The following is a 27,885-nucleotide window of genomic DNA, read 5'->3' on the forward strand; positions in this document are numbered from 1 at the left end:
AGGCCATTTTTAGAAGGACAAAATACTGAGACAATAAGAAAGCTGAACCAACCTTCTCAAACACAAAGTAGTGTACAGACAATACAAGGCTTAAGAGAAAGGTGTTTTTGTTTTACTTTTGTTGTTGTTGTTGTAGTTATTTTTGTTGGTTTTGTGGTTTCTTTGTTTTGAAAGATATGCTGCATAACCATGTTCTTATACCACAACTCTTTAAATTTTATATTAGGGCATATCTCTGTAGAAATTTATAATTGAGATACTAGGAAATCATTGTTAGCATAGATGTAAATTCTTTAGTTTAGAATACCTATATGTTTTTATCCATGATCATCTTTTTCAAACAGGTTATTTTAAAGAAAAAAAAAATCCATTCAACAAGTTTCATTTGACTTTTACTTATGGTTGAATACACATGAAATGTGCTTTCAATGCATAAAAATCACAGTGGATAGCAGCAAAGGACTTGGGGGAAATTAAGGAGAATTTGATCATTCACATTGTGATTAATCTGCACATTGATGAAAGATAGCTATTTCACACTTCTAAAAATAAACTTGAGATCATTCTTTTCAAAAAAAAAAAAAAAAAGCCCCCCAAAATACACAAAAACCCAAAAACAAACATAAATCCAAATGCATTAATTTTCTTTAACACACAAAAAATGAAATTGTTATGGCAGCAAAAGACTTTGATAATAATGAAAGTCTGTAAACTGTAATTCAATCTCTTTTTGTTGTTGTTGTTCCCAAAGTGCAAGATGCAAGATTCCCATAAGCTTTCAGTAGTGCTTTTCCTGTAAATAATCCTTCATTTTGTTTGGCAAAGGCAGTTTCTGAATCAGGTCTATTCTGGTGTACTGACGTATTACAAAACGACACAGGTATTGTAAAGAACGCACCTGCATAAACCGAGATACTGGATTTGTTAGTCTCACCGGATAAGTTGCAGATCCAGGCAATCGGGATCTCGAATAGCAGAAAGCTCCATTTTCAGAGTCCCTGATTGAATGTTCAATTAGATCAACTATAGATGTATGCCCCTCCACATCTGGTTGTTCATAAAAGCTAAACCTACCGTTTGAATGTTCAATTCTAGTGTGAAGCGTTTTTCCGTGTGAACGAAAACTCAAACTTAAAAGGTAACGATCATCAGAACTATCTCGAACAAGAAACGAGCCATCAGGCACATTAGCTAATTTTCCCTCTGCCTCCCAACGCGTAATGGGGCCCCAGTACCACCCTTGTTTTGCAAGTTTTTTCAGTTCTTCCGTTAGACTTGTCACAACCATAGGGCCACTGTTCTGTACAGAATCATAAACTCTTCCAACTCCAGGGGCAGTGTTAGGATCAAAATTCAAATGGCAGCGCATACTTTCAGCCACATGGGCATCTGTGCCATTCAATCCATTAAAGTTCCTTTGGATTTGATTATTCTGCATTGGAGGTAGCAAAGGTGAGAGTGGAGGGACATCGCTGTGATTAACTCTTGGGCTTTGCAACATGACTCCTGTGGTACCAATCAACAAACCATTCACCGCCTGGTCCACAAAGATGTCTGGTGCAACGACTACATCCTGATCCACTTGACTCTCTTCTTCATGGAAAGAGTTTCCCCCCACCTGAGAAGAAACAGTTGAAACTTCCATGGGTGAGGAACTATCCAGACAGTAACTACGTGATCCTTCCAAAGGATACATTCCCTCATCTAAAGGCACAGTATACTGAATGTAGTCCTGAGGCATTAATCCAATAACTACAGGCACATGTTCGTCAATATGAAGATGCAAGTCCCCATTCTGAGATTCCGTATTTTTTAATGCATTGTTTTGTTCCTGGAACACGCTATCTGACTGCAAGTCATGGAAGTCCTTTCGAACGCCATTCAGTGCTGGGCTTGGATTAGAAGAATGGACCAAAGCCTTGACTTTGACTTCCATTTTGATGCAAGTCTCTTCTGAATTTGTAGGTCGAAGGGGCCACGGAGTTGGACTGTAATGGTGATTACGGAGGGAAGTGGATCTCAGAGGTCTTTGAGCTCGCACATCTTTGAAGGTTATTGGAGCAGATGAGGAAGAAAAGGTGTCATCATCTGCAGAGCTTACAGATGGTGTGCTGCCTTTGCCTTTCTGCTTTTGTTTTGCTGAAAGCCTCCTTTTTAACGTACCCATTAAGCTTTCACTTTTTGATCTATTTTTGCCTCCTTTTTCATCTTCACTATTGACTTCACAGCTAGCCAAATCTTTACCATAGCAGCTGCCAAACAAGGAGTCATCTTTTCCAAATTCACTTAACGATGGCTGCTGAACCACTACAAAGTCACTTTCATCTTTACTTTTATTTAAGTTAAAGGACTTGCGAATTGTTTTGAGACTAATTTTCTTCATTATGACAAGTTACCAAGTCTGGCTGATCAGCAGTGCTCGTGGTGATATAGCCCTAACACACGCAGAGCAGCTTCTGCTTCATTTACGTGTTTTATCCAGCCTCATTTAACTTCAAGAGCCATTTCCTGGAAGCAAATAAAATACAATTAACTTCACAAAAGAAATATTTGAAAAATTACCCATAAGGGTGTTTTCTTTTTCCTCCAAACAAAACAAAAACTGAAGTACTTAAGTAATGAGCATCAAATAAAAGTAAATATAGAGAGCTGACTTGGAAATCAATGAGGCTTAAAAAGTGAATGTGCTACTAGAGCCTTGATCTACACAATTTATTCAGCTTTTACTATACTATTTTTAATACACACACATCACATGCACATATATTTAATGCACGTATGCAAAATTTCCAAGCAAAGAAACACCCCTCTTTTTCAGAAGGCATCTAAAAAAGCCCCCCACAAAAATAACTAGAAAACATAAAACTAAGATACTCTACCCAACATGTTTTCTACATACAGGTAAAACTGTGATCAGCCATGGTCATACCTTCTTTACACAGGACAGCTGAGCGATTATCATATATAATTATAAGAAAATTAACTCTAGTCAAAGAAAACTGAGGGAAATAAACAGCAAAATAACATCTATTTAGAGCAAACAATGGAAGTCCCCTCCTAAACTTCTATGAAAGAAAAATTATTTCCAAATTTTGTTTTAGACATAAAGGAAGCCACATAACTGGCTTCCCTTGCCTAGTTATACTACTGCTGTTTTTCTTTCTCTAGTACTTCTGCTAAGGCTACGTGGACAAATCTCTTCAATTCCCAGATAACTGCATCCCAGACAACCTGGCATCTTCTAGAGTCATGTACCCCCCTGCCCCTCCCCTGAACTTGAGTTTTCAGCTTGTTTTTCTTTGGTGTTGCTCAGACCTATCAAAGCAAGCAGCTCTGCACAGAGAAGGGAAGAACAAGGGAAAGAGAAGAGAGCGGGAAGCTATTCTCTACTTCCATGGCAGAAATACCTTTACAAACAGAACAAACTGCAACAGTAAGCCTGGCTCTGGGCAACGTATGGCAAGCTGGAAGAGACCAAGAATCATTCAAAAAAAAAAAAAAAAAAGTATTTGCACCCTGGGGGATAGAGCAAGAGATGTGCACTTCCCACTTCTCTCATGATATCATAATACACACAACACAGGAACACAGTAAAGTGAATAGAAACATTTTTAATCAACCGAACGTGTTTTTTCTTAAGTAACTGTTCAAAAACTATGTTAAAAAATGTAAGGGAAACAATTAGTACACTCAAGCAGCAGTCCACTGATTACTATTCTGATCCAGCCCAACTTCTGTGGACCTTAAGAACACAAAGGCTAAAGGATCATATCCAAAACTAAATAAAGACAATGAAGGGAATCTAAGGATTCTGAACTTCAAAATACCTTGGGGGGAAAAAAAAAAAAAGAAAAAAAGAAGTAAAGGCCTGCTGCTAGGGTGCTGAACACTGTTCTCATAAACTGCAGAAATGCAAAAGCTTGATTAACGTGGATTTGTATCCTTGTCCTCTCCACCAACTGTGCTTCGGAAACCTGTTCTGTCTCAGCCATAACCTCTGACATTCCCCTAGTCCATCTTTGGAATATCTGCAGTTCATCCCACTTCCTTTTTGATTACCAAGCTAAATGGCACTACATCTCCTTTACTTTCTTTCAATGGGGAGTACTAAACGTTTTCCTTTTTGCCTGTAAACTAATTTACATGCCACCAGAAAAAAAATCACAAAAGCTTGTTTAGGAAACAAACAAACAAGGGACTAAGACTCAATCCTTGCTATAAAGAAATAATAGAATCTTAAATTAAAAAAAAAAAAAGACCAGTACTTTATTAGAAGTTCACTACTACTTATTTTCAACATTGTAACAAAACTCTTAGGGTATGAGGAGTCCTGATACCTTAAAAAACATTTCTGTTACAAAATTCAAAGGGAATATAGTGATATGAATATGTATTTCCAGAGAGCAGGACGCTAATTTTCATTTTCTTAAGATGGATACACGCAGAACCATGAAATTTCATGTTTTAAAATACCTGTTTAATATGAGCTTCGTATGTTTGGAAGAACTAGAAATTATGAAAGTACTGAAAAACAAACATGAGTAGAATACTTTATTGGGTTTAAGTGGCAAGGCTTTGGTAGCAGCGGGCTGCAGGGGTGGCCTCTGTGAGAAGAATCCAGCAGCTGCCCCATGTTAGAAAAGGGCTGACAGTTTCAGTCAGCTCCAAAGGGACCTGCTGCTTGGCCACAGCTGAGCCTGTGAGAAACGCTGGTTGGGCCTCCTGGAGAGCAGATTTAAGGATGGGGAAAAAAAAAAACGGCTGGACAGCAGCAGCTGGTAGAGTGAGGAGTGAGAAGCACCCCTGCAGACCCCAAGGTCATTGTAGTAGGAGGGCAGGAGATGCTCTAGGCACAGAGCAGCAGTTTCCCTGCGGCCTGTGGAGAGGCCCCTGGTGGAGCAGGCTGTCCCCCTGCAGCCCATGGGTCCCACATGGAGCAGATCTCCACGCTGCAGCCCATGGAGGAGCCCCCGGTGGAGCAGGTGGATGTGGCCTGGAGGAGGCTGCAGCCCATGGAGAGCCCCCGCAAGAGCAGGCCCCGGGCCGGAGCTGCAGCCCGTGGAGAGGAGCCCACGCAGGAGCAGGGGGTCTGGGGGGAGCTGCCGCCCATGGGGGACCTGTGCTAGAACAGTTTGCTCCTGGGGGATGGACCCTGTGTTGGGAGACCCATGCTGGAGCAAGGGCAGAAAAGTGACCATGAAGGAGTGGCTGAGACAAAGCATTAGGGACTACCGCAGCCCCCATTCCCCATTTCCTTGCACAGCTCAGGAGGAGGAGATAGAAGAGGGTGGATGGGGGGAAGAAAGATTTTAGTTGGATTTTGATTTCGTACTGCTCTAGTCTGCTAGTGGCAGGCAATAAGTTACATTGAACTCCCTATGCTGAGTCTGTTTTGCTCAAGACAGTAACTGGTGAGCAATCTCCCTCTCCTTATTTCCGCCCTTGAGCTTTTTCCACCATATTTTCTCCTCCTGCTCCTTGGGAGTGAGAGAGCGGTATGGAGGAGTTCAGCTGTTCAGCAGTGTCAAAACACCACAAATACACTGAACATTTCAGATTTTTTGTATGCCTGAAAGCTGGGGTATCAGAACTAATAAACATACAGTAATTAACAAAAAGCTACATATGCAGATAGAGTTACATGTCAATTAAAAGCAAACTTGAAATGCCTTGTTGACCTTCTATTCCTAAACCACTTGGATTTTGGCATCTTTGCAATTTACAGTACTCTTTTCATCTTATTTTATACGTTCATTTAGTTATATGAGTAAAAAAATATAACTTTGGGATTTTATTCAGTTCCTACACTGATGGAGTTAAGTCACAGATGTCTTCATTTGATGAAGTGCCCTTGTGTATGCAATATCAGAAGTCTTGGAAGCGTCACATTAACCCCACTTTTAAAATCCACGTTGTTCTCAAACTGTTTCTGACTGACATCCACAAATTGAAATTATTTCCATTTTATGAAATACGTTCACTCCCACATCCTTGTGAGAAATATATCAAACTGTTTGCAATTCCTAACCCTGAAAAACCAAGTAAAAAACAAAGTCAAATCTGCCTTCTAAGCAAGGGGAAAATAAAAGAACAATCACATTGCTGACTAGAGAGGGAACATGGCTGTCCAATTCACCAATTTTTTTGATTGGAGTGGTTCTGGAGAATTAGAACTGTTTAAAAAATTGGCTAAAAGAACCTATTTCTTTAGGTTTAGCCATAACTAGACAAAAATATGAATCATTTGAAAGAACACGTTTTTATCACATACTAGTCTATCTGTATCTAAATGTGTTCTTACAAATGAAAATCCAGTATCCAAAAATAAACTCAACAGATAAATCTCTATAGCAGCATATATGCAGAAATGTAAATGTTGCAGTTTGAGAGTGACTACTGAGTATGCTTGAGAAGAAAGTGTTCTGTATCTGTCAGCCTACCTTACCAGCCAGTATTTTTAATCAAGCAAAATGTCTGACCATCTAAATGCTTGTTACAAGTATACAAGTAGTGTTTCCTTTCATATAAAGAATAATAAGAACTTGTGGGTCAAATATAAACCAGATATAGTATGCATATACCCAGAAGTCCAGCCCATTCATCCAGGAAAAGACCATAAAATATAGTGAATGACCGTCCTGGTTAAAGTTCTCTGAAGCAAACGGAACACACCTAGCAAGCCTCTAAGTAAGTCTTATATAAATGGGAATCACTGTACACTACAACATCTCTTACATATTTTTTTATTTAAGACAGGAAAAAGCAGAAATACCGTGAAGTCAAATAATCCAATCAATCCAGACGCTCTCCTTTGCATATACTTTAAGAAGTGACAACAAAAAAACACAGTGATTCTGCATTACATAATGTGTTTAAACACACTTTATAAACAGTCCTCAATGTAAGATACACTCATGTACTTGCAAGTATAAAATTTTTCATTGTCTGCATCTATAAGAGCTGAAACAGAAGAGCTCAGCATGCATTCCTTCCTGGAATACATTAAAATGAGCTGCTGAATTTCATCACAACTCTTAGCACTGCAACAGCTTCACTAGCATTTTGTAAGAGTTATGGCACCAATGAAGTCTCCCACAGATGTGCTCTTCCAGTGCCATCTGCTGTACAGTGCATTTAAAAAGCCTAACTACAGACACCTCTGGAAAGTCTTCTGGCAGGTATTTGTAACTATAAAAAGACTCTGAAGGATGTTAATGCAATTCCAAAGCTTGATGACCGTAAGCAGAAATACTTGGAACACTGCGATTTAAAGCAGAAGAACATTAATCAGATTCAGGAAGAGAATGAAATGTTAACACAGATTGAAGAGTCAGAATAAAATTTTGGCTTATTAACTTTCATCCCAAATTCATCTCAGAATCCTTAAAACTATGCAGATTGATTAAACACAGGCCTCCTGACAAGAAGTGTCAGGACAACTAGATTACTATCTGGCAAGTACCATGGTCCCTTTTCTCCTAATAAAAATAATCAAAACTAAGTTTGAATGCCTCATATTAAAGCGACAAAAAACACATATAGTCACAAACATGAACTACTAATGAACAGACTTAAAGCCAAAAGCTTTACAGGATGCTTATCTGAAGAGCCAGTCACATGATCACATTGTTATTACAGTGGCGCTGGATTTATGAAAAGTTATGAAAGCTAAAAATACCAGTCGGTGCAAATCTAATTGGAATATTCAAAACATTTCAGAGGAGTTTCAGTCTGATGCTACAAAATGGTTGCAATGAATTACAGTCAAATACCTACCTATCTTAATGCATTGTATGCAAAAGTATACTAACCAAAAGTGATTATTTATATTTATATGGCCTTTATTCATTTCTTATCTGTTTCACACTTCCAGGTTAGATACACTCATTTCCCAAGACAAATACCATGAAAAACGCTGTCAGAACACACTACTATCAAAGTAAAACAGCATTAACTTTTAAGAGCTGTGACAAAGCCCATCGTATTAGAAATATACAGCAACTCAGTACTGAGCAAAGAATTGTCACAAAAAGGTTTTTATTAAAAATACCATCACAATACATGGCTTTAGACTATTAATCAATGCTGCTTCAGGTAACTTACACTTCCCTAAAAGAAATGTTAATCTGCTTATTTATTTCCATAAAGGGAAACAGTTGAGCATTAAACTTGTTTTTAATTGTTTTTGTTTTGCACCCATAGCTACAAGATTCCTGAAGAGTCTGGCAATCAGAATACATAATAATCTTTACTCTTTATACTGAGTCACAGTAAAACTTGCATCATTTACAACTTCAAGTTAAGCACATCTTGCTTCAGAACATTTGGCATAACTATACATGGAGCTGATGTGAAGAGAATAACATAGACAGTGGAGGAACAATCATGAAAAATACATATCTCGAAATTTACAAGTTCCAACTTCATATAGGAAAAGCTTTTTCACCATGAGAATTGTCAGGCAGCAGAACACATTCCCCAGAGTTGTGTAATGTCCACCTCGTAGCTTTCCGTGATCCAACCACATAAAGCCCAAAGAAACCTTGTCTGATCTCAGCACTGAGAGGACACTGGACTTGAGATGTCCCCACGTCCCTTTCAAACTGAGCTATTTTATAGTTCTGTGACATTAAACATTGTGTGGTATCTGAAGTTTAAAACTTAACATTTTAGATGCACCTTAAATCAAAATTCATGTTTGAAAACATCTAGAAACTTAATTTTCAGCTTTTGTGCAGTACTACAGAGTTGTTAATTCTGTTTTTGCTGTTCTGTAGAAAAGAATTCAGCTTACAAAGAAAACACAAAAGCTAGAATTAACTGTAAATGTTGTACTACTACTACAAGGTGTTTCTCTTCCACAGAATCATAGCACGACTCAAAAGTAATATACTATATTATAATTTATTACATTATTAACAACACATATATTGTAAAGTATATAAATATATATTTTACATAAAGTAAAGATCCTTTTAAGCAAAACACAACAAAAGCTTCTGCATTTCTGAGCATTAACAGCCACTGCATTTTCATTTTAGTCAGCCGGTGGAACCTAGTCTAATTTTCTGCAGAAATATGAAAGTGTTCCCTCACTGTCATCCAAACTCTTGCTAAAATATATTCATACATTATTTGGCAGGGTGTCTCGGCAGCAGCATCTTAAGGTAACACAGATTTCAAGAGATGTATTTTGGAAATATCCAGATATCTATACTTATTCCAAACGCATTGATGTAAATTACTAGGAAATTGTTCTACATACACTTCCCATTCCTTTTACTTTAATAACCAAATCTCTGTAATGTTGGAATTTATTTCTTCACACCAGTAACATAAAGCTCAAAGAAACTCAAGATATTTCCTTACATCTATTTCTAGTTTCAGTCACAGAAGCTACATACATATAAAATATTCGTTAAGTAGGGAGGTTAAATACCTATTTAAAACACTATGACTCTTGAACATATAAACGACATAGCAGCTTTCAGCTTTCTGACTAGACTTGCCATTAGTTTATTGAGGATGGTGAGGTTTTGCCTTCCCCTGAGCTTTAAGTAAATTCCTATATTATTCTTTAATATGAGGAATCTTTAAATGAAGTAATGTAAATTCCATTTTGCATACTCATATGTTGAAAGTTTAGACTACCTTGAAAGCAACAAAACAGGTTTTAGTGGTAACTTGGTTGGTAATGGATGAATGCTGTCTTAGCACAGGAGGGTGAAATTGATAAAAGTCCATCTTATCCTCTCCTGTATACCTGATCTTCTCTTGACTATGAAGAAGCTCAGGTGCACACCTTCATATAAAATAAGCAAGGTGAAGAACAGATAGAAATCATCTGCCATATTTTGTAACTCTTTTCAATACTTAACACCTCTGTTTTTAAGTTAACAAGTCAAAAACCTGAACAGCAAGTAGATACTATTCACCACCAATTTAAACTTCTACCTTCTAAGATTTGAACATCTAAGGAAAGTTATGCTTGCTTCTCTAAAGGCCATTATAACCAAACAGGTATTACACAGAGAAACCCTAATTTCTAACAAAGAATAAGCAAGGTATGCCTTTGGTAAAAATCAGAAAAGTAGGGTAAAGTAATAATGAAAACTTAACACTACGTGCCTTTTCTTCGCCATGACCACTGGAATTAACTTTATGCATAACCAGCAACAGAACCCTGTAAGAAATCCTAGTAGTACCTTGACTCTGCTTGCCTCTGTTGGAAAAGGATGTCCCTTGACATCTGGACTTTTTTTTCTTTTTTTAAAACTTAATCCATGCCTGCTCGCACTAAGTCCTGTTCTTTCTTCTTTCCCATATTTGGTTGCAGAAGGGAATATTTCTATCTGATTGGTAGCTTTCCTCTGGGGAGTAACTGCGGAGTGTTAAATGGCATCTTTGTATTCCAGTTCATCTGTGTACATACAGCCTCGTAACTACAATAATCACATAACTGCAATAGCCAAAGCCAGCCACTAACAGCGACCGTCCTTGCCAAAGTCACATCACCCTTGCACAGGGTGGCAGGCTGGGCTGCTTGTCTGCTCCTTGGCAGCCGCAGGCACATTCACCTGGCACGGCAAAATGAAGTCGGCACTGGCTGACACACGGGCAGCTGGCCAAAACTGCAACCGCTCAGCAGCAGTTGGGCACTGCCAGAGCGGCACTGCTGGTGGAAGGGGGACCCTGTAGGACGGGGTGCGTGACAGACAGGGCAGCAGCCACTCAGCCACTGCTGCTGAACGTCTCAGCACCCAGCAAGGAACCAGCAACCCAAAGGGGAACAGTGCACACTGTTACCTGCTCCGTGCTTACTGTGAGTGGCACAAGTGTCATCTCCCATCAATCTCTTTTAAGCAGGCATCTGATAACAAAGTATACTGGTAACAGCTGAGAAGATACAGGAAAAAATAAACTACAAACCAGCTTGCAGGCCCTGATGAACAGTGAGAAGAAAACAAGCAAACAAAAATAACTGAGCAAATCAATGCATAGCAAGTCACTGAAAATGAGAAGAAGTGAAACATTTCTGCTGAATCAAATGAGAGAAATCACCAAAGAAACCTGTTGTGCATAGCATGTGTTTCACTGTTGGAAATCAAATCCGTCGAGGGCAAGTAAATCTTTTTCACATAGCTGCACGGAAGCAGACCAAGACTGAGAATAATGCTCAGTCAGGCTCAATTTTCATCTCTTGTTATTCTACAAGCCTGCAGCAGCCAGCCTTGCAGCAGACTGTCAGCAAAAATTAAGTTTAGCTTCATAAGCAAAGGTTAGATTTACTGGGAGATGATACATGAGAATTTCAAATAGAGCTCCTCTGTTCCACTTCTTCCTGAGAACACCAAAATGCTTCTCTTCTGTTGTAAGGTATGCTGGTACCCTCAGCATGATAACAGGGAACACTTTGTGTAAATATCTTTGTTAATCACAATCTTCTTTAACCTTAAAACAATTACTTTAGGAATCAGAGAAGTTGCAGGACTGCAATGCAGTACAAACCAGCTTCTCAGCACCAGTGCCATGGACTATCACCATGTTGTGTAAAAAGGAATAACTTAAAATAAATTTGCTAGAAGATTTATGTTAAGTTACCTGTAGAAACCAGTATACAATTTACAGTAATAAAACGCTTTAGGCAAGTAACAGGTTCCGTGTCTACTTACTTGAGAAAAAGGGTGTTTGAAATGAAAACAGTGACAACAAAAGGAAGAAGGGAAAGGACAATCACAAAAAAAAATTTGCACTTCTGCGATTCTTTTTATGGAGCACACACAGATGCTTGAATCCTGGAACATGCGTCAAAAAGAACATAACCTATCTCATCATATGGATGCAGGCACCACAAACCAATTTGCAGCGCAGTTTGTTTTTAAATCTCGATGCATTTCAAAAGTAACTTCAGAAACACTGTCTATCCATTTAAAGCCTGTGCCAGAAGACAGAAATAATAGATTGGAACGTTCTCTCAAAGTGATGCTGTGGTCAGAATTAATCTGACCCTTTCTTTTAATGTTAATGATTAAATAACATGATTGTGAGGTACACTTTTCAAGTCCTTCCCCCCCAAAAAATGGAAAAAAAAACATTTAGAAGACATGCAACAGCTTAATATTACCACTTCATATTCACTTGTGCTGATAGTGGCTTTTGTATAAGTTTATCCTTTACACATTGGGCTAATTCATGCTAGTATTACTACAAATAGGGAAACATCATCAGTGTATGTAACTTCCTTAAACATGCACAAAAACAGCTGAAAAGGGCCTACTGCCAGATCACTTTGATGAGGAGACAAAACAGGTACCAAAAATGATCTTTCCTACATTATCAGAGGAAACATTCAGCTTCTTAAACCAAATCTCCATCACCAATCCACTCCACTAGACACGTATTGAAAGGACAATACAGAAACTCATCTTTCAGTTAACACAGGTGCATGTTTCTCTGCATCCCCAAAAATAGTACTAGAAAAGAAAGGAACATAATATGAGGAGCAGGAGGAAACTTCAGGAAAGGTAACAAAAACAGAAGCCTCGGACCATTTTTCTGTTAAAACCTACAGCACTTACACAGGATCACCATATACATGACAAAAGTAATGTATACGCTACTTGCCAGTATAAAGATTTTACGTTGCCATTCTCCTTAAATTAAGAGCTAATAATTTGTAATAATAATCACATTTGCTTCTGCCTGTCTAGTTCACCTGACATGAAAATGAGATATAGGTTGAAATCTGGAGGAAGTAGTGTTTACACATTCTAGCACCAAGCAAGAAGTCTGACTGGCAACAGTAATGATGTTTTCCTTAATCACAACATAGGATACTCTTTTTTTTTTTTTTTTGACAAGCGGGAATGAAAAACCTAAGGAACAAGTCAGGAGAGGTATGAAGTCACATGCATAGAAAAATCCAAGTTAAAACTAACTTTTATTTTAAGCCTGTTCTCTAGTCAAGTGATGGCTTCGTTGCACTTATTTGAAAAACTAGACTAACATCTTGAGCATCAAGTTATAAACTGCTCACTTTCTCACTTTATTTTATACTTATCTGACAGACAAGAGGAAATATATGTAGGTATACTGAACTTTGCTCCTACAAAGGACATCAACTGGTTTCAAAGATGTGAAAAAACAGATAAACATTCTGTAACAATTCTTTCAAGGTAGTACAATCAGTTGCAAAATGTCAGGGAGAAAAATCAACTTTGTCAAAATATCTCATGAACTTACTAATTAAATGGTAAGAACATGATTTTCTTCAAGCAATAATCCAAATTTAGATATCTAATCTACTCCCCTAGTAACAAACTCTTAAGAGTTTCATACCTTTTTTCTTTAATTTTCTTATTCCACAGAAATTTAACACATACACAAGTTGGAACAAAAGAAGCTGAAATTAGCTTTTAAAATAAACATAGAGACTAGTTGGAAAATGTATTATAAAGAAATAATAATTTAAAAATCTGGCTTTTTCAGGACCTGTGCTTGAACTAAGACTCACTTTCCAATTTTCAGCTTGTCTAGAAGGTTTGTGAAAATGGCAATACACTGTGGTCTTACACCACTTTGTACCCACCACTCTGTCTTGGATCTTGCAATTCATTAAGGCTGCACCTGTGGCTTCAAATTAACCTCAACTAGATTAGTTTCTGTCTGGGGCTGAAACACTCTTTAAATCCACATGACCAGGCAGGCTCTCTGAGATCTTCACAGCTATCACCCTCGCCACATCTACCATGCTGCCACTTTCAATAACAACAAAAGCTTTCTTTCATTAGAAGATACCATTCCATCCTCTCAATTTAGGCTAAGATGCAGCAATCCTTTATAATGCAGTTAACCCCCTACATAAATAGAAAGATTAAGTGGACCCATTTATGGTCTGAGGGGAAAGAGAGCACAGGGCCTTGATTAAAGAGAAGAGTGGGAAGATCTTTCATTATAGCACCCATATAAAGTTCATAAACCAGGAGAGACCTCAAAGTGTGCAAAGGAAGAGGCAGCAATTAATAAAGACTTTCCTCAGAATCACAGAGAGGATGGAACTGATCTGTTTCCAGACTTTCTTCACTTAATTATTAGAAAGATAAATACAATTAATTGGTCCAAGGACACCACAAAGATAGCACCCTTCTCCTCCAGACTATACAAAAGAGTTTAATATCAACACAACACTTGCCCCATAAGAAGGCACTCATTTTCCATACAGCTCAATGATTTAATATGTTTCACACTTACGCAGACTCCTATATCCATACCTTCGCTCTTGTATGCACACTATATCACTTGGTTCCTTTAATTTCTCACAGTGGAAAATTCTGAAACAATACAAAAATTGACAGCTGACGTTCTATAAATTCCCAAGCGTGTGAAGTGAAAGCTAATTTCTGTGTGCGCAAAATCCACACACCTTTTTTTATTCATTGATTTATTAAACACATTTTTCTAAAGCAATAACCAATTGTTTTACTACGAATGCACACCACTAGCACAAACAACATGAAAGTATATGCCACCACTCATTGTAAGACAGATTTAAAGAGAAATATATGTTAAGTGAAACATGAAGTCTTTCACCTGAGATAAAAATGCATTGGCTAAATTTAAGTAACTACTTTTAGTCAAGCTGGGATTTCCCAATCCTTGAAAAAACAGCAACTAGGTAAAACACTGTTATACAGTAGCTCAAAAAGTACAGCTACTACTCAAGCAACCGAGTTCCCTAACCAGCTGTGAAAAGTTCAGAGTTAAATTCAATGAATACATGTATAGTTTGCTTTTGCCTTGCTTCCTATAGAAACAAAGCTTGAGCAAGCATAGCTCTTTCTGTCTGTATACACTGCATCCCCAGTCAGGACTGCCAAACAATGTTTTAATCAATTCAGTAGACAGCCTCAACTGAGGGAGCAGCCACAGCAAAAATTCGTATATTCTTATATATGAAACATATATCTATATTTATATATAAAATCCAAGGAACGGACATCTCAAAATACAGGAAAAGGTTTCTTGACAGTTCAGAAATATCTCCAGAACCAGGGAGGAAACTGGGATTAAACAGTTCCATTCCTTACAGAGCCATGTGTTTCACAAACCTCATTCACTGTAGCACAGACAAAAAATGTTTACCCCCAACCACCAAGATATTACACGCAGCTGTCAAAACGAGAAAGGCTCAAGCAATACCTTTTATATCAATGTAATAAGTCACTAGCAAGAACATTAAGAATTGAAAACATTTTCTATATATCAGATGAATTCAAATTTTGATTTTTATTTCTGAAATAGAAATAAATAGTAAAGTCAGTTGCACTAGCAATTTTACTTTCCCAGAAAAATAAACACTAAACCAATCAAAGGCAACTTCTATAACAACTTCTAATGGTGAGCAAAATCCTTTGTTTTCAATTTTAAACAGTATACTGCAAAACTTGCTTTTGTATCCTTTATCTGAACTATTTATATAGGAAACATAGTAGAAAAACTTCATAAAGGTTCAGAGTTCAAGAACTGTGAAGTTGAGAAAAGCCAGAAGGGTTGCCTGAGCAATTCTCTTCTGCCTTGCCTCATACACAGAATAAAAATGTTTACATTAATTTTACTCTTCATCACCCTTTGAAGTGTATGATCCCATCATTTACTTACAGCATACTAATTAAACTCCAAATTCCAGAGCTCACAAACAGAATTATTGGCTTCACTAAGGAATTTTTTTCTGTCTCTGTATCTGACACTTGTTAATACGTAAGCATTCAATGCTCTGTTCAGCATTTCATGAGACAGAACATGGAGAGTTCAATTTCCACTCTTTTAGACAGATTCATAAGCTGAATAATAATATATGTGCACCAGCAGGCCAAATTAAGGCCCCTTCATTCTGAAACCTGAGGTTTGAATTTTTGTGACGTGGAGCGATTTGGGACAGGGAGGGCTTGACCTGTAGGGGGTTTTGAACAATTGCTTACTCAAAACTGAAACCTCCCTCATTTCTCCATGGAAGTATATGGTGACAACAGAACAAAATGGGTGTGACTCGAGTAGTTAATTGCAGCAGCAGCCAACTGTCATCCACTGCAAGAGATCAATCAGTTAAGCCCGTGGTCCTTTTCAGGAATTTGCTGACAATACAGAAATAGGCGAACACAGGACCTTGGGTTTCATCGTTCTGAGGAGACATACCCAACCTTTCAGGATAGCTTCTATCCCTGTCCTCTCTTTAGTAATGATTCTATTTCCTGATATTCTTCGAAACTTTATAAAACGCCTGCTGAATTTTAAATTCTTTTCAGCCCAACTGCTTAAAGTTTATCAAGGCAATAAGCAAATGAATTACCCATCTTACAGTACAGAGGATTATCAGGTAACCCTATAATAATCAGAAGATCCACCAGCAGTATATATCTCAAGGGGTTATACAGATGCAGAAAAACAAAGAACAAGATACCAAGATACAAGGTTATCTAAACCATTAATGAAGTTGCAACCTGCAAAGAAAGTAAATTCAGACTGACAAATAGGCCAACAACATTCTTCTCCAGAGCTAAAGCCTTACATGAAAAATACTCTGTGTTTGCTAACTGGTGACTCCAGCAAGGCACAGAGTATTCTCACGATTCCTACCACATTCTGCCTATGACACAACAGATCTGAGGTTGGTGGCCTGCTTTCCAAAAATACAATTCAAAGCAAAGTACATTTTGACAAACTGCAAAGGTCAAAACTAAAACCAGTCTTATCTAAAATAGAGATAAAGCATCTGATTTTTGTCCAAGTTAAGATTTTTACTTTCAGTACCGAAGAATAAGTAACTTCTCCAAAAATCACTTCAAATACCCAGGGCATACTAGAAGAGTCAGGTTCCTTAAGTGCCCACAGAAATTAGGACCTGATATTTAAAATGTTCATTAAAACCCTCCACATGTGGGGAACTGCTTTATTAGGAAGTACCTAAATTCCAATTTATTATTATTGTTTTTTAGCTGAAACCTCCTCTGCAGTCCTTAACCTTATTTTTGCAAGGAAAAAACAAACGAACAAAAAAAAAACAATCCCCCTAAGTACCTCATCTGAGCAGAACTGTATCAATGCCTAACTCATGGCTGTGCGTTCACATAGCTCCTAAGGCACGTTCTGGAAGGGAAACATGAAGCACCTCACAGAATCATGCTGAATAAAGGACAGTGTCAACTGCTTCCTTTTCTGGACACCGTGATAAGTAGATAAATGATCACTGTATCTCTCCACATCACATAAAGACTTTGCTCCATGGGAAAACCAAACTACAAATTTTAGCAACCTGAACAGCGGTCCCAGCCATCATGGAGGGCTAAATTCTCACTTATTCTTGATTATGATAAACTATTTCTTCATGATAGAGTAAGATGCAAGATGAACTGGACCAGAAGGTCAGCCTCAGGTTTCCCCCCTCCACCGCAGTTCCTTAGGCCACTGGGCTGAGAGAATATATACCTTCCCTAGTCCTTTCTTTTTCAGCTCCATTAACCTTTTGCAGACAAGAAGAGCTTTAAAAGAACAGACAGAAAGCTTTCTGTACTTCAGAGCAACCAACAGGATGGTGTTTGAGGCAGCCGCTGTTACAGAAGGGGCAGAACTGAGTAACTTGGCTTTCTTATGCTCCAAGCAAAGGCTTTAGCTACCAAGCTGTACATCCGGTATTTCACATCACTAGGAAATGCAGACTGGACTTCTTGCAGCCCGTAAAACCTGTATGCACAAACAAGGCAAGTTTTAGATAATTATATATTTAGGTTTATATTGTATTGTAGATTATTTTTATCATGTGGACCCAATGTTTATCTAATACATGGTCCACAATAAAGACCAGTAACAACAACTCCACTCACTCACTTAGGAATTGATTTTAAAGGCAAAAGAGAATTTTACATCAAGTGTAAAGAACCCAGTCTTACATAGTTATGTTCGCATATCATTTCTATTGTGGAACACCTACGCTTTTTAGCAAGGTGCAATTCAACTGAGATTAATGTTGGTTTGTTCTGGCTACTTAACAGAAGGGAAAAGCTTAACCCAAGGAAAAGGTTACATATATAGCATTATTGGAAAAACATTTTAAATAATTTTTTCCCAAGTGAATATGTTTTTCTCTGTCTCCAAGTTAGTAGGAATGCTCTATCCAAACAAAATAGTTACCAAACAGATTCTTAACTCCATCTTCACCATGCCTTTTAGCACCTAGAGCTTAAAGCTGAAAGAGCCGCTACGCTCAGAAAAATAAACATGTGCAACACTGCATGAGTACCTCCCACAATCTTGCTGGTTACATACAAATCATATTAGCAGTTAGTATTACAAAAGAAGGTTTGAATAAGAATTTTTGTCTTAAACCTTCTTTAAACCAAAGTCCAAATGTTTTTTTAACAAAATAAAGAAGTGCTGACTTCTTTCATATGCCTTAATGCCTTTTACTGACGAAGAAAGCTTACCATTTCCCAATTACTACTAAACAAAAGCATTTGATTTTTAGAGACAAAGGCAGTAATAAACACTGAGAGGCTTACAAATTGTGGTCACCGCAAGCTAGTACAATACAGAAGCAACTTAATTCGTAAAGTTGAAAAATATTAATTTTAATCCAATTTTACTAATCAATTATGCTAACAGTATATGGAAAGTGATCCATTAGGTTGGACTTACTTGGTATATTCTGCAAGGGGAAAAAATCTCTTAACTTTGGTGAGCAAGACCAAATTTAAACAGCCTTTCAACAATTAATCTCAAAGTAAACCCAAGCATTCCTTTTGCTTCAAAAGATTTTCCCCTGTTATTTGTTCTTATTTGAGTGCTTATCATAAAATTACTAGATCTGATAATATTTAATAAGCACGCAAACTCTCTAATGCCCACATCTTCCTTTCTAAGGAACCCAGTAACCATTTTAAGCTCTAAATAAAATCAAATTTGGAGGCGTTGGGAGGAAATGCTCAGTCATTCTTTCAAGCATCAAACCACTGAAATACTAAGATTATTTTAACATAGCTAATCACATTCTTCCCACTGTGCTCTAGTGAACCTATACTTAAGTAAAACAACAACAACATGTAAAGCTTCACTACTGATCTGAATTCAGTTTCAGAATCTTCAGGACCAGAAAATGTTCCACATAGAGAAAGATCATGGATGATCAGGTTCCTTAGAGTACAGCACATGAAAACAAGACTGAATAAGGCTCATAATGCTGTTCTCTTTTCCACTACTAAGATTCCAAATTGTTTTTAGTGTAACCCTCGTTCCCATATATTCTATTTCCGGTATCTCCACCATTTTATTTGGACTCTCCATGATTCATAAACTAGCCTGTCAACTGCTAAACAATGCTGAGACAGTTTTAAAGCTTTATGAAAGATGAAATCCCTAATAAGACATTTGAAAATGATACTTCTAAACTGTTGTGATTCTTTTATTAACTGCATATTCCTTACTTAAAAAATAAAATTGGTATCTGTATTAAAATGCATACAGAAAGATTAGGCTAGGATCACTTTTAACCTCAAGCTCACCAATTTTATACAAGCAGTACTGAAGAGAATCAGACACTGAAGCTGAGTCTCTCATGGTCAATAAGGCAGATCCAGATCATGAAATGAAAGTGAGGGTTATTTCACAGACAAGCCAGCAGAAAGAAACAGAGAACAGGAGAAAACTTCCTTCTTGATGTTTGATGACCGACGACTTCCCCAGGGAAGTGGTCATGGCACAGAGCCTGCCAGAGTTCAAGAAGTATTTGTACAATGCTCTCAGACACATGGTCTGATTTTTTGGGTGGTCCTTTGGGGACTCAGGAGTTGGACTCAATGATCCTTGTGGGTCCCTTCCAACCTGGATATCCTACAATTCTGTAATTCTGTGACTGTGGGATCCCAGTCAGGTTGGGGCCCCAGTGGAAAGTTTCTTGGGCCCCAAGAAACTCAAGGTACCTCCCGAAGTGAGCAGCTGCTCCTGGAACACCCAGAACCTGGATCTGTTGACCAGAAAGTTGATCCTGGCACCTCCTGCCGATGGACTGACTGCTTTTCCAAGTTCTTAGGATCCACTGCAGACAGTAATCCAAATGCTACATTTGGGAAAATGAGAATGTAAAGCATAACTTATTTAAATTATTTTCTTTCCCATTGTCACTGGCAGAAGGCCCAAAAAGAACAAAGAATAAGCTAATTATCTTTTTTATGGTTTAGACCCTAGCCATATATGGGTAACAGTAGAAATACTGTGCTCAAAGTACTGTCAAATATACAGGGTAAACACACCTGTACAGAGATTATTATCTCCATATAATCTCGTAAAATTACTTTACTACTTTGTTTCCCTTAAAACACGAGGAGAAACATTAAACAGGTTTTCACAATTGACAATCCTTTAAAGTCTAGAGGGTGCTTTTTGGAAAGAACAACAGCAAAACCCACATACATTAACAGGGCACAGCCAGCCCATTGACCAGAATAGGAATGGAATTTTGTCTGCCTGGGGAAGGCTGCTTAGCAATCTTTTTAATGAAGTCCCAATTTGCCAGAATAAAACCTTTTTACAAGACTACACCCGTTCTGACAAAGCTTGGTCTACATGTAAATTCTCTAATTTGGGGTCAAAACTAGAGAAACTTTTAATTATTCATGATTAAGATCAGGGATTGCTTTTTTTTTTTCCCCTCCTACACTCTAATCACCTGCAGACAGAGACATCCTGCTACCCCAAGCAGCACATCAAATGGAGAAAGCATATGTTAAAGTTTTTAGACAGACACTGTTTTGTCATGATGCGCACTGGAAAGCTCAGAGGGGAGGGGAATTTGTGTTCCTTTTTTTTTTTTTTTTTTTTTAATTTTGTTTTGTCAGTGGTAGCTGTTGTTTCTTTTTTTTTTAATAACAATTTTCCACACAGCCCTAAACAAACTGATTTTCCCAATATTAACACTCAGCCCAACAAAGATTAATTAACTGCAGGCAGACATTTAACTCAATGGGAATGCTCACTGTACATTACTCTTAGCTTGCACTTGAAGAACTGGGGTCTTATACCAGGCAACTTCACATTGGTGTATAAATTCTCATGTGCGGGATCAAAGATAAAGTTTTCACTGTCTATACGAAGTAACATGCTACATGAAATTTATACAAACTCAAAGCACTTAAGATAGCTATCTCCAGACTAAGGTCAAATTTCTGCAGAGCCAGGAATATAGGAGTCCTGCTGCAAAAGCTTGCTAAGCTTGAAATTTCAAGCATGAAAAAAAAAGACAGACATATAAATGCACACAGACTCTGTTTTTTCTCCTGTTCTGACAAAAATTTAAACTTACACACACTATAAAAAATGTATTAACCCAATTAAAAAACATGAGAATAGGCACACACTTTTCAATGTTCATACACACACTTTCTGTTCCTGTTTTCCATGTCAAACCATTTAAAATAGAGCAGATTCCAAAAAGCACTTGTTTTTGGGGGATATATAAAGCATCTGATTCAGTACTAACATAGCTCCCCTTCACCTTGTTCTACCATCACTGGATTAAATTGCAAATAAGGCTAATACATTGGTCAGCACAGGCTCTTTTAACCCTTCAGCAAGGGACTGAAGAATAATTACATTTGCGTTTAAGTTTTCCCCCAAGAAGCTAGGGTTTTTTGCACAAAATCATGCCAAAGGTCAATGGTTAATCCCTTATTACTTCTCAGCATTACTTATTATTAGCCAAAAGCTCTCTTCTTTTCAAAAGCCAAGATGAGGAGAAAAGTCAAAGTTTCAGAAAGCACTGGATGATATTTGGTTCTTGCCTCTTTTCCACCAGAGAACAGGGAAAAGGACGGGGGGGGAAATGCCATGAGGCTCCTACCTTACACAGACCCAGACCTGAGATCTTACATAAAACCTAGACTTGTACCTCTGAATGCACAAACCAACTATTCTGGAATCAGTCTCCTTGGGCTGACCAAAATTCCAGCCTGGAAGCCTTTCCAAGTACAAGTTTCATCAAAACCAATATGCTTGCACAAACAGCTTCTGTTCAGTGAATCCAGTGAGAATTCCTCAGTCACAGAGTTCTCACCAGTGCCTGAAAGACGAGTGTCATCCTGAAAAAGCTGCCTATCCTGTTTTTGGCATACAGCTTCTACAAATCTCACCCTGGAAGGCACACTTTCTGTAATCAAAAACCTACCCGATGCTACCAGTCTCCATTTCTTTATTTCGGTTAATAAACCTACTAATCTGATACCTAATTACCAACCAAAAGAGAATGTAAAGGATTTTAAGAGTATTCAAACCCATTACTAATGCCAGAAACACAGTTAACACTAACAGCTTTTAACCGCTCAGGTCTTATAGCACTTCCCAAGGCAAAGTCTGGGGATTCCCTAAATCAGAAGGAACAAAAAGGAAAGCAAGCTTGACCACTCTATCAGACACAGCTCAGGATCAAACAAGCACACTTTGGAAACGTTTGGAGTAGCCTAGTAATTTATTCTCAACTTATTTGAGGAATACAGACTGCTTTAGAGAAGAAAAAAAAAAATCACCTACTCAAGACTCCTACAAACTGCTGTTTTAGCACATTTACCACAGAACGTCAGGATTAATTAAGAATAAAACTACTCAAGAAAAACAGAGATCACACACTGCAAAACCAAGCCTGACTAGAATCTCATTTCCAACAATTTTGTCATCAAGAGAAACAATCTATGTATTGCTTTAAATAATACCGAATATCCTTGAGGAACAATAACCAAGGTATTAACTCTGTGGTCTCAAATGCTGACACTCATCAATTTATCTGCTAGCTGTGTTCACCACATTATCTCAAGACCATTAAAACCTTACACAAGTCCTCTTACAGATCTGTATCTCATACCGTGCAAGCTAAATAATACAAATACAACTGCTGATTAAATACTGCTTTGGAAAGCAAAGAAAAATACCACATATCCGTATGGTTTACCTAACAATACTCAGAGGTTCATTTTCATTGTTTAACTTTTCTTTTTTTTTTTTAAACTAGAGACCACTTAATGAGCTATGAAAAGAAAACAACACTGTAACATCTATTTATACCTTCATTGCCAGAGAAAATGGCTCTTATCCAAAACTTTTACAGCAGTTTACAGCAAAATTATTTGGTGTTTATAACAAAAAGCCCACTTACTTTACAAATCTAAGATTTTCTAGAACTGCCAACCTACTGCACTTGGCAAATCACAAAATAAATGACTGTTTCATCAGAAGACCAGAAAGTTCATGTGCTCTGTGTGCACTATATACGTGTATACACAATAGGAAGCAATGTTTGGAGAGCAGCACCTGGATACCTACATATGACATCTTCAGGTTGGGATTAACTGCAAACAAGATTATTTTTCATACTCTTTCAATGGAGTTTTAAAGTCAGAGGAACAATGACAGAGCTAACATGCTTGCATCCGCACTAAACAAAGATTTATGTTTAACTTACATACTTTTCTTGGCCATGTAGCAACCCAGGAACAATTTCTTAGGTAACATGTGGCTTACATCTTTTTCATAAATGAAGCAGAGTTCCTGAGAATTCAAAGTGTTACGTGAGTGATTAAGGACATTGAAAAGGGCAAATCATTTCTAAGTATTTTATCTCGATATTTTCCAGAAAAAAATAAATAATGACAAATAATAGTTTATTTTAAAAAAGAAAAAAGAAGAAAAAATAAAGTCCTAATAGTAAAGATAGGTCCTTGAAACTCTATTACAGCCTTTAATGAACAGCAGTCAGATTTACAAAGCCATACACCTAAAACCTTGCTGAAATTATCTGGAGCTGCAGATGCTTATTGTTTGCGTGCCCATACATGACAGAAGAGTCAGAAGACCATGAAGACTGGTAGAAGAAAAAATCTGGAATAACTTTTACTTAAGCCAATTTAAGAAGTCAGAAAGCTAAATTTCTAACTCTGATCTGAAAATTTTAATTCTCACAATAGGCAGTCTAAATCAGATTCTGCCTCGTTGCCTTTTTAATGTCAGTCTATGTAGACTCTAGCAACGTTTGTGCAACTTTCTTTACATATTTGATCTACTAGACAACATCTCACACACTATTAGCTTCCCATTTTCATCCAGAGCAATAATTCAAGGCCAGTTTCTTGAGGTTTTGGTTTTGGTTTAAACCATCAGGAGGGGGTAAAGTGGGTGAGCTGTTTTTGTTTTAGTATATTAGTAAGCTACTGGGAGAAACAAAAAGCTGCAACACTAAAGAAATGCAAAGTTACAGCATTTTAAATATTTGTTGCAAAACTAATTGTTTTAAAATGAATTTCTACAAATTTCTGTTAGAACATGCTCATATTTTTATTTGTAATCCAATTATTTCTAAACAAAAATGCAGAAATATCGATAGCAGAAGGGATCTACCGTGAATCACCTGTCTTTACACCCTGTTGTACCAGAAGAATATTTAAGTGGTATGAAGCTGCCTTTTAAACATGGACAATGTATATTCCATTACAAGCACAATCTTCTTGTTTTTCTAAAAAAACACACTACTGTATGCATCTCACCATCTGAAATTCTCACAGAAAAATTTCAAGACTCTTTTATTTTGCTAGGAAGCCTCTAGGAATCATAGAAGCGTCTCACAAGAGGTGTTCATAAGAACCTGGGAGCTCTGCATCTGTACATCTATTGTTTTCTGAAGACTAGTATTTCCAGAAAATAAGCATATATTAAAATGGAATGAAATTAAATTTTGGCAGAAATACAAAGACGAGGTACATTGCCAGATACTGCTATTTCACTTAAAAAAATAATAGAAAGCAAACTCCAAGTTCTGTACTTCTTTGAACACTTTTGAGAAATATAGAGTTAAATTGCATAAGAACTCTCTATTCTCCTTTTTAATCCCCATCCTGCCCACTTTCTACTCAGTACACTTTAGTATTTGCACTCCCAAGTTGCATTATGTTTACTTTCATACTCCTAATACTATGTTTGCCTCCTTGAAGGATCACAAGCCTCTCTGGTTGTTGCTAATACACATTAGAGCACTACCAAGAGAAAGCTGGGACACACCAGCTAAGACCAGTCTCTTTTTCATCTACTTTATGTTATCACTCACCTCCCTACAACACTGCACTACCCAAATGCTACCAAAATAGCACAGTGTAGCCCTAGGAAGGAAGTACAGCAAATAAGGCACGGGAGTAAGGAATTACTCTGGACTGTGGCCTCAGTTTTGCTAGCAGTGATGCAGCAAATATGTAGCAAATATGTAGTCAACTCAAGGCAACACTACTAGGAAAACTTTTTCAAACAGGAATGTGCAAGTTACTGTATGAATATAAGTCTTCATAATAGCACAAAGAATTAACTTTCTTCTCCAGAAGAACTCCTGATTAAGAGTTCACTCTCTCACTCCACCACGCTAGGCAGAGCTGGGATGTGTAATCCACCTGCAGAACAATGTGGACCAAGTTATTATTTTGTCAAAACTTCCTTCTCTAGGAGTAACCCAAGGTATCTGATTGACCAACTTCACAATGTCAGAATAAATAAACTAACAGCACAATATAAATTAACGTGGTTGTGTTTTTTTTTTCCTGACTTCATAATGTCAACTTTTTGAATTATGCAATATTTTCCTGAAAACGCAAGAACACTTTGATGCTGCACAAATGCAGCACAATGAAGACACTCACAAAAGCTCTGGAAACAATACAGTGTTTCTTCCCTACTACTCCACAGCCTTGCAAGTTAGCAAATGCAGATATCTCTACATAACACTACACTGTGATCACTCATACTTAATTTCAAGGCTTAGTTTCATGGTGGGCAAAATATGTCTGTTTCAATGTCATAAGGCAGGATTATAGGGAATAGGTGCTGAATTCAGCATACACAACAAGTGAACCTGCTTTAAGTAAAAGCTCAGTTCCATCGTGTGATGCCATAATAAGAAATATACAATGGGAAATGAAAACTCCATTAAAGATTCTCTACGTGAAAGTAAGCACTTGAAAACGCTGAAATCTGCCTTGGTAAGTTACATAGAAAAGTGTGAGCTACGTTTACTGTCTTGCTGCAGAAGACTCCAAAAATACCTAGATATTCTCCAGTGGTTTAAGTCTTCTGGCCCAGCTAGAGTAATTTATCCCATAGCTATACTGAAGCTTCCACATTTTCTACAATCCAAGGACAGGATTATTAACATGAAACAAAATAATGCTATTTTTTCTACCCACGGCAGAAATGCAGATGCATTATACCTCAAGTACTCCTGTAGCTCTCTAAGAAAGGAGGCCTGCAGCAGGTATTTTTAACTACAGGTGTATTAAGAGGTTGGACGCGGTGTAAGCATTACTGGCAGGTAGGAAAGAGACCTAATCGTGAAAGGGCCCAAGGATTTCATAACTGGAAGTGGCACTTTCCCTATCTGAAGTGTGTTCTACTGCCAGTGCCTCCTCCTTTGACAAAGTAACATTCTCTGCTGGAACACACCACCTTCCAAGTGAATGTGATTTTGAAAACACAGGGAGAAAAGATGAAAGAACCAAGGAAAAAGAAAGTCGTGGTCAACGCATCTCACATCACAGCAACATTCTCTGCATCTCCTAAAACTTCAGTGTTTTGGAAAGGCGTTGTTCTCAGGCACATGAGTGGACATGGGCCAGAACCAGTTGTTTCTGACAGAAGTGGCACCACTGGGGAAAGAGAATGCAAGAGGCAGTTTGAAGAACAATGAAAGCCAGAAAAGTTTTGGGGTTTTTGGTTGCTGATGTTTAAAAAAAAAAAACAAAAAAAAAACAAAAAGTGTTAAGTTTTTTAAGCTTTTAAGTGCTGCCTGTCACAGAGAGCAACGCTCCTCCCGCCCCTTCAGGAGCCCTTGGCGTACCCTCGGCTAACAATAACATGACATTCACAGCTTCACCTTCCCCACAGCTCCTCCAGAGCGCAAGCCCCCGCGGCAGGGGCACAAAATGCCACCTCTGGCCACCCGCCCTGCCCAGGACGGGGACCCCAAAGCCGAGGGCGGGCGGGCGGGGAGGACGCAGCCTCACCCAGCCTGGCCCCAAAGCGGGGCTGCGGGCAGCGGCCGGGGGCCGAGGCCGGGGCCGAGCCCCCCGCCAGGGCGCTGCCCCCCGCCGTGCAGGCCGCGCCGCAGCCCCGCTGCCTCCGCAGGGCCTGGCGGCGCCGCGGGCTCGGGGAGCGGCGCAAACAAAGGGAGAGGAGAGGAGGAGAGGAGAGGCCGGGGCCGGGCGGGCGAGCCGAGCCCCGCGCCGGGCCCATCACCGGCTGTACCCCCGCGGCCACCACGGGACGGGACGGGACAGGACGGGGAGGGAGGGAGGGAGGGAGGAGGGGGCGGCCGGGCTCGGCGCGCCCGCTGCCCGGGGACGCTCACCCAGCGGAGGCCGCGGTGCCCCGCTCCCGGCGCGGGCCTCTCCTTCCCCGGGCACCTCGGCGGCGCGGCCCGGCCTGCGCCGGCATCCGGGCTGGGCGGCGAGCAGCCTCCCGGGCGGCGGAGCGGGACTCACCGAGCCGGAGGAGGAGGAGGAGGAGGAGGATGAGGAGGAGGAGGAGGAGCTGGCGCTGCTGTTGCTCCGGCGAGGCCCGGCCCGGCTCCGGCTCCGGCTCCGGCTCCCTCCCTCGCCGTGCCGCCGCCGCCTCCCTGTTCCTGGCGCCGCCGCCGCTTCCTCCGCCTCCTCTGCCCCCACCCCTCCGTCCTCCGAGGGGCGCACGGGGGCGGCGAGCCCGCGATGGCCGCAGCCTGCCGCAGGCCGCCTTCAGCCCGCCGGCAGGGGCGGCGGGGCCCGGGCCGCCCGCCCTCCTCTTGCCGAGCCCTGCCTCCTCCGCCGCCTCCTCGCTTGCCCCGGC

The 27,885-nt window shown here is 39.1% G+C and overlaps 1 protein-coding gene across 2 annotated transcripts; it reads right to left on the reverse strand.

The window, feature by feature from the left end:
- Positions 1–592: 592 nt before the first annotated feature.
- Positions 593–27,885, reverse strand: SOCS6 (suppressor of cytokine signaling 6). Of its 2 annotated transcripts, none has more exons than XM_084281423.1 (2): positions 27,546–27,885; positions 593–2,508 (listed from the first exon to the last, which is right to left on the reverse strand). In XM_084281423.1, exon 2 carries the CDS (start codon positions 2,381–2,383, stop codon positions 779–781), a length of 1,605 nt encoding a protein of 534 aa, XP_084137549.1. In that variant the 5' UTR covers positions 2,384–2,508; positions 27,546–27,885; the 3' UTR covers positions 593–778. The 2 variants fall into 2 exon arrangements, with proteins under 2 accessions (XP_084137549.1, XP_084137550.1); XM_084281424.1 differs by lacking the exon at positions 27,546–27,885 and adding an exon at positions 27,413–27,526.

This window comes from Netta rufina (genome assembly GCF_964035555.1).
Source record: "Netta rufina genome assembly, chromosome: 2".
Classification (NCBI taxonomy): domain Eukaryota; kingdom Metazoa; phylum Chordata; class Aves; order Anseriformes; family Anatidae; genus Netta; species Netta rufina.

Excerpts from the sequence above, each read along its gene's own strand:
- SOCS6 (XM_084281423.1), bottom strand. The coding sequence starts at position 2,383 with ATGAAGAAAATTAGTCTCAAAACAATTCGCAAGTCCTTTAACTTAAAT.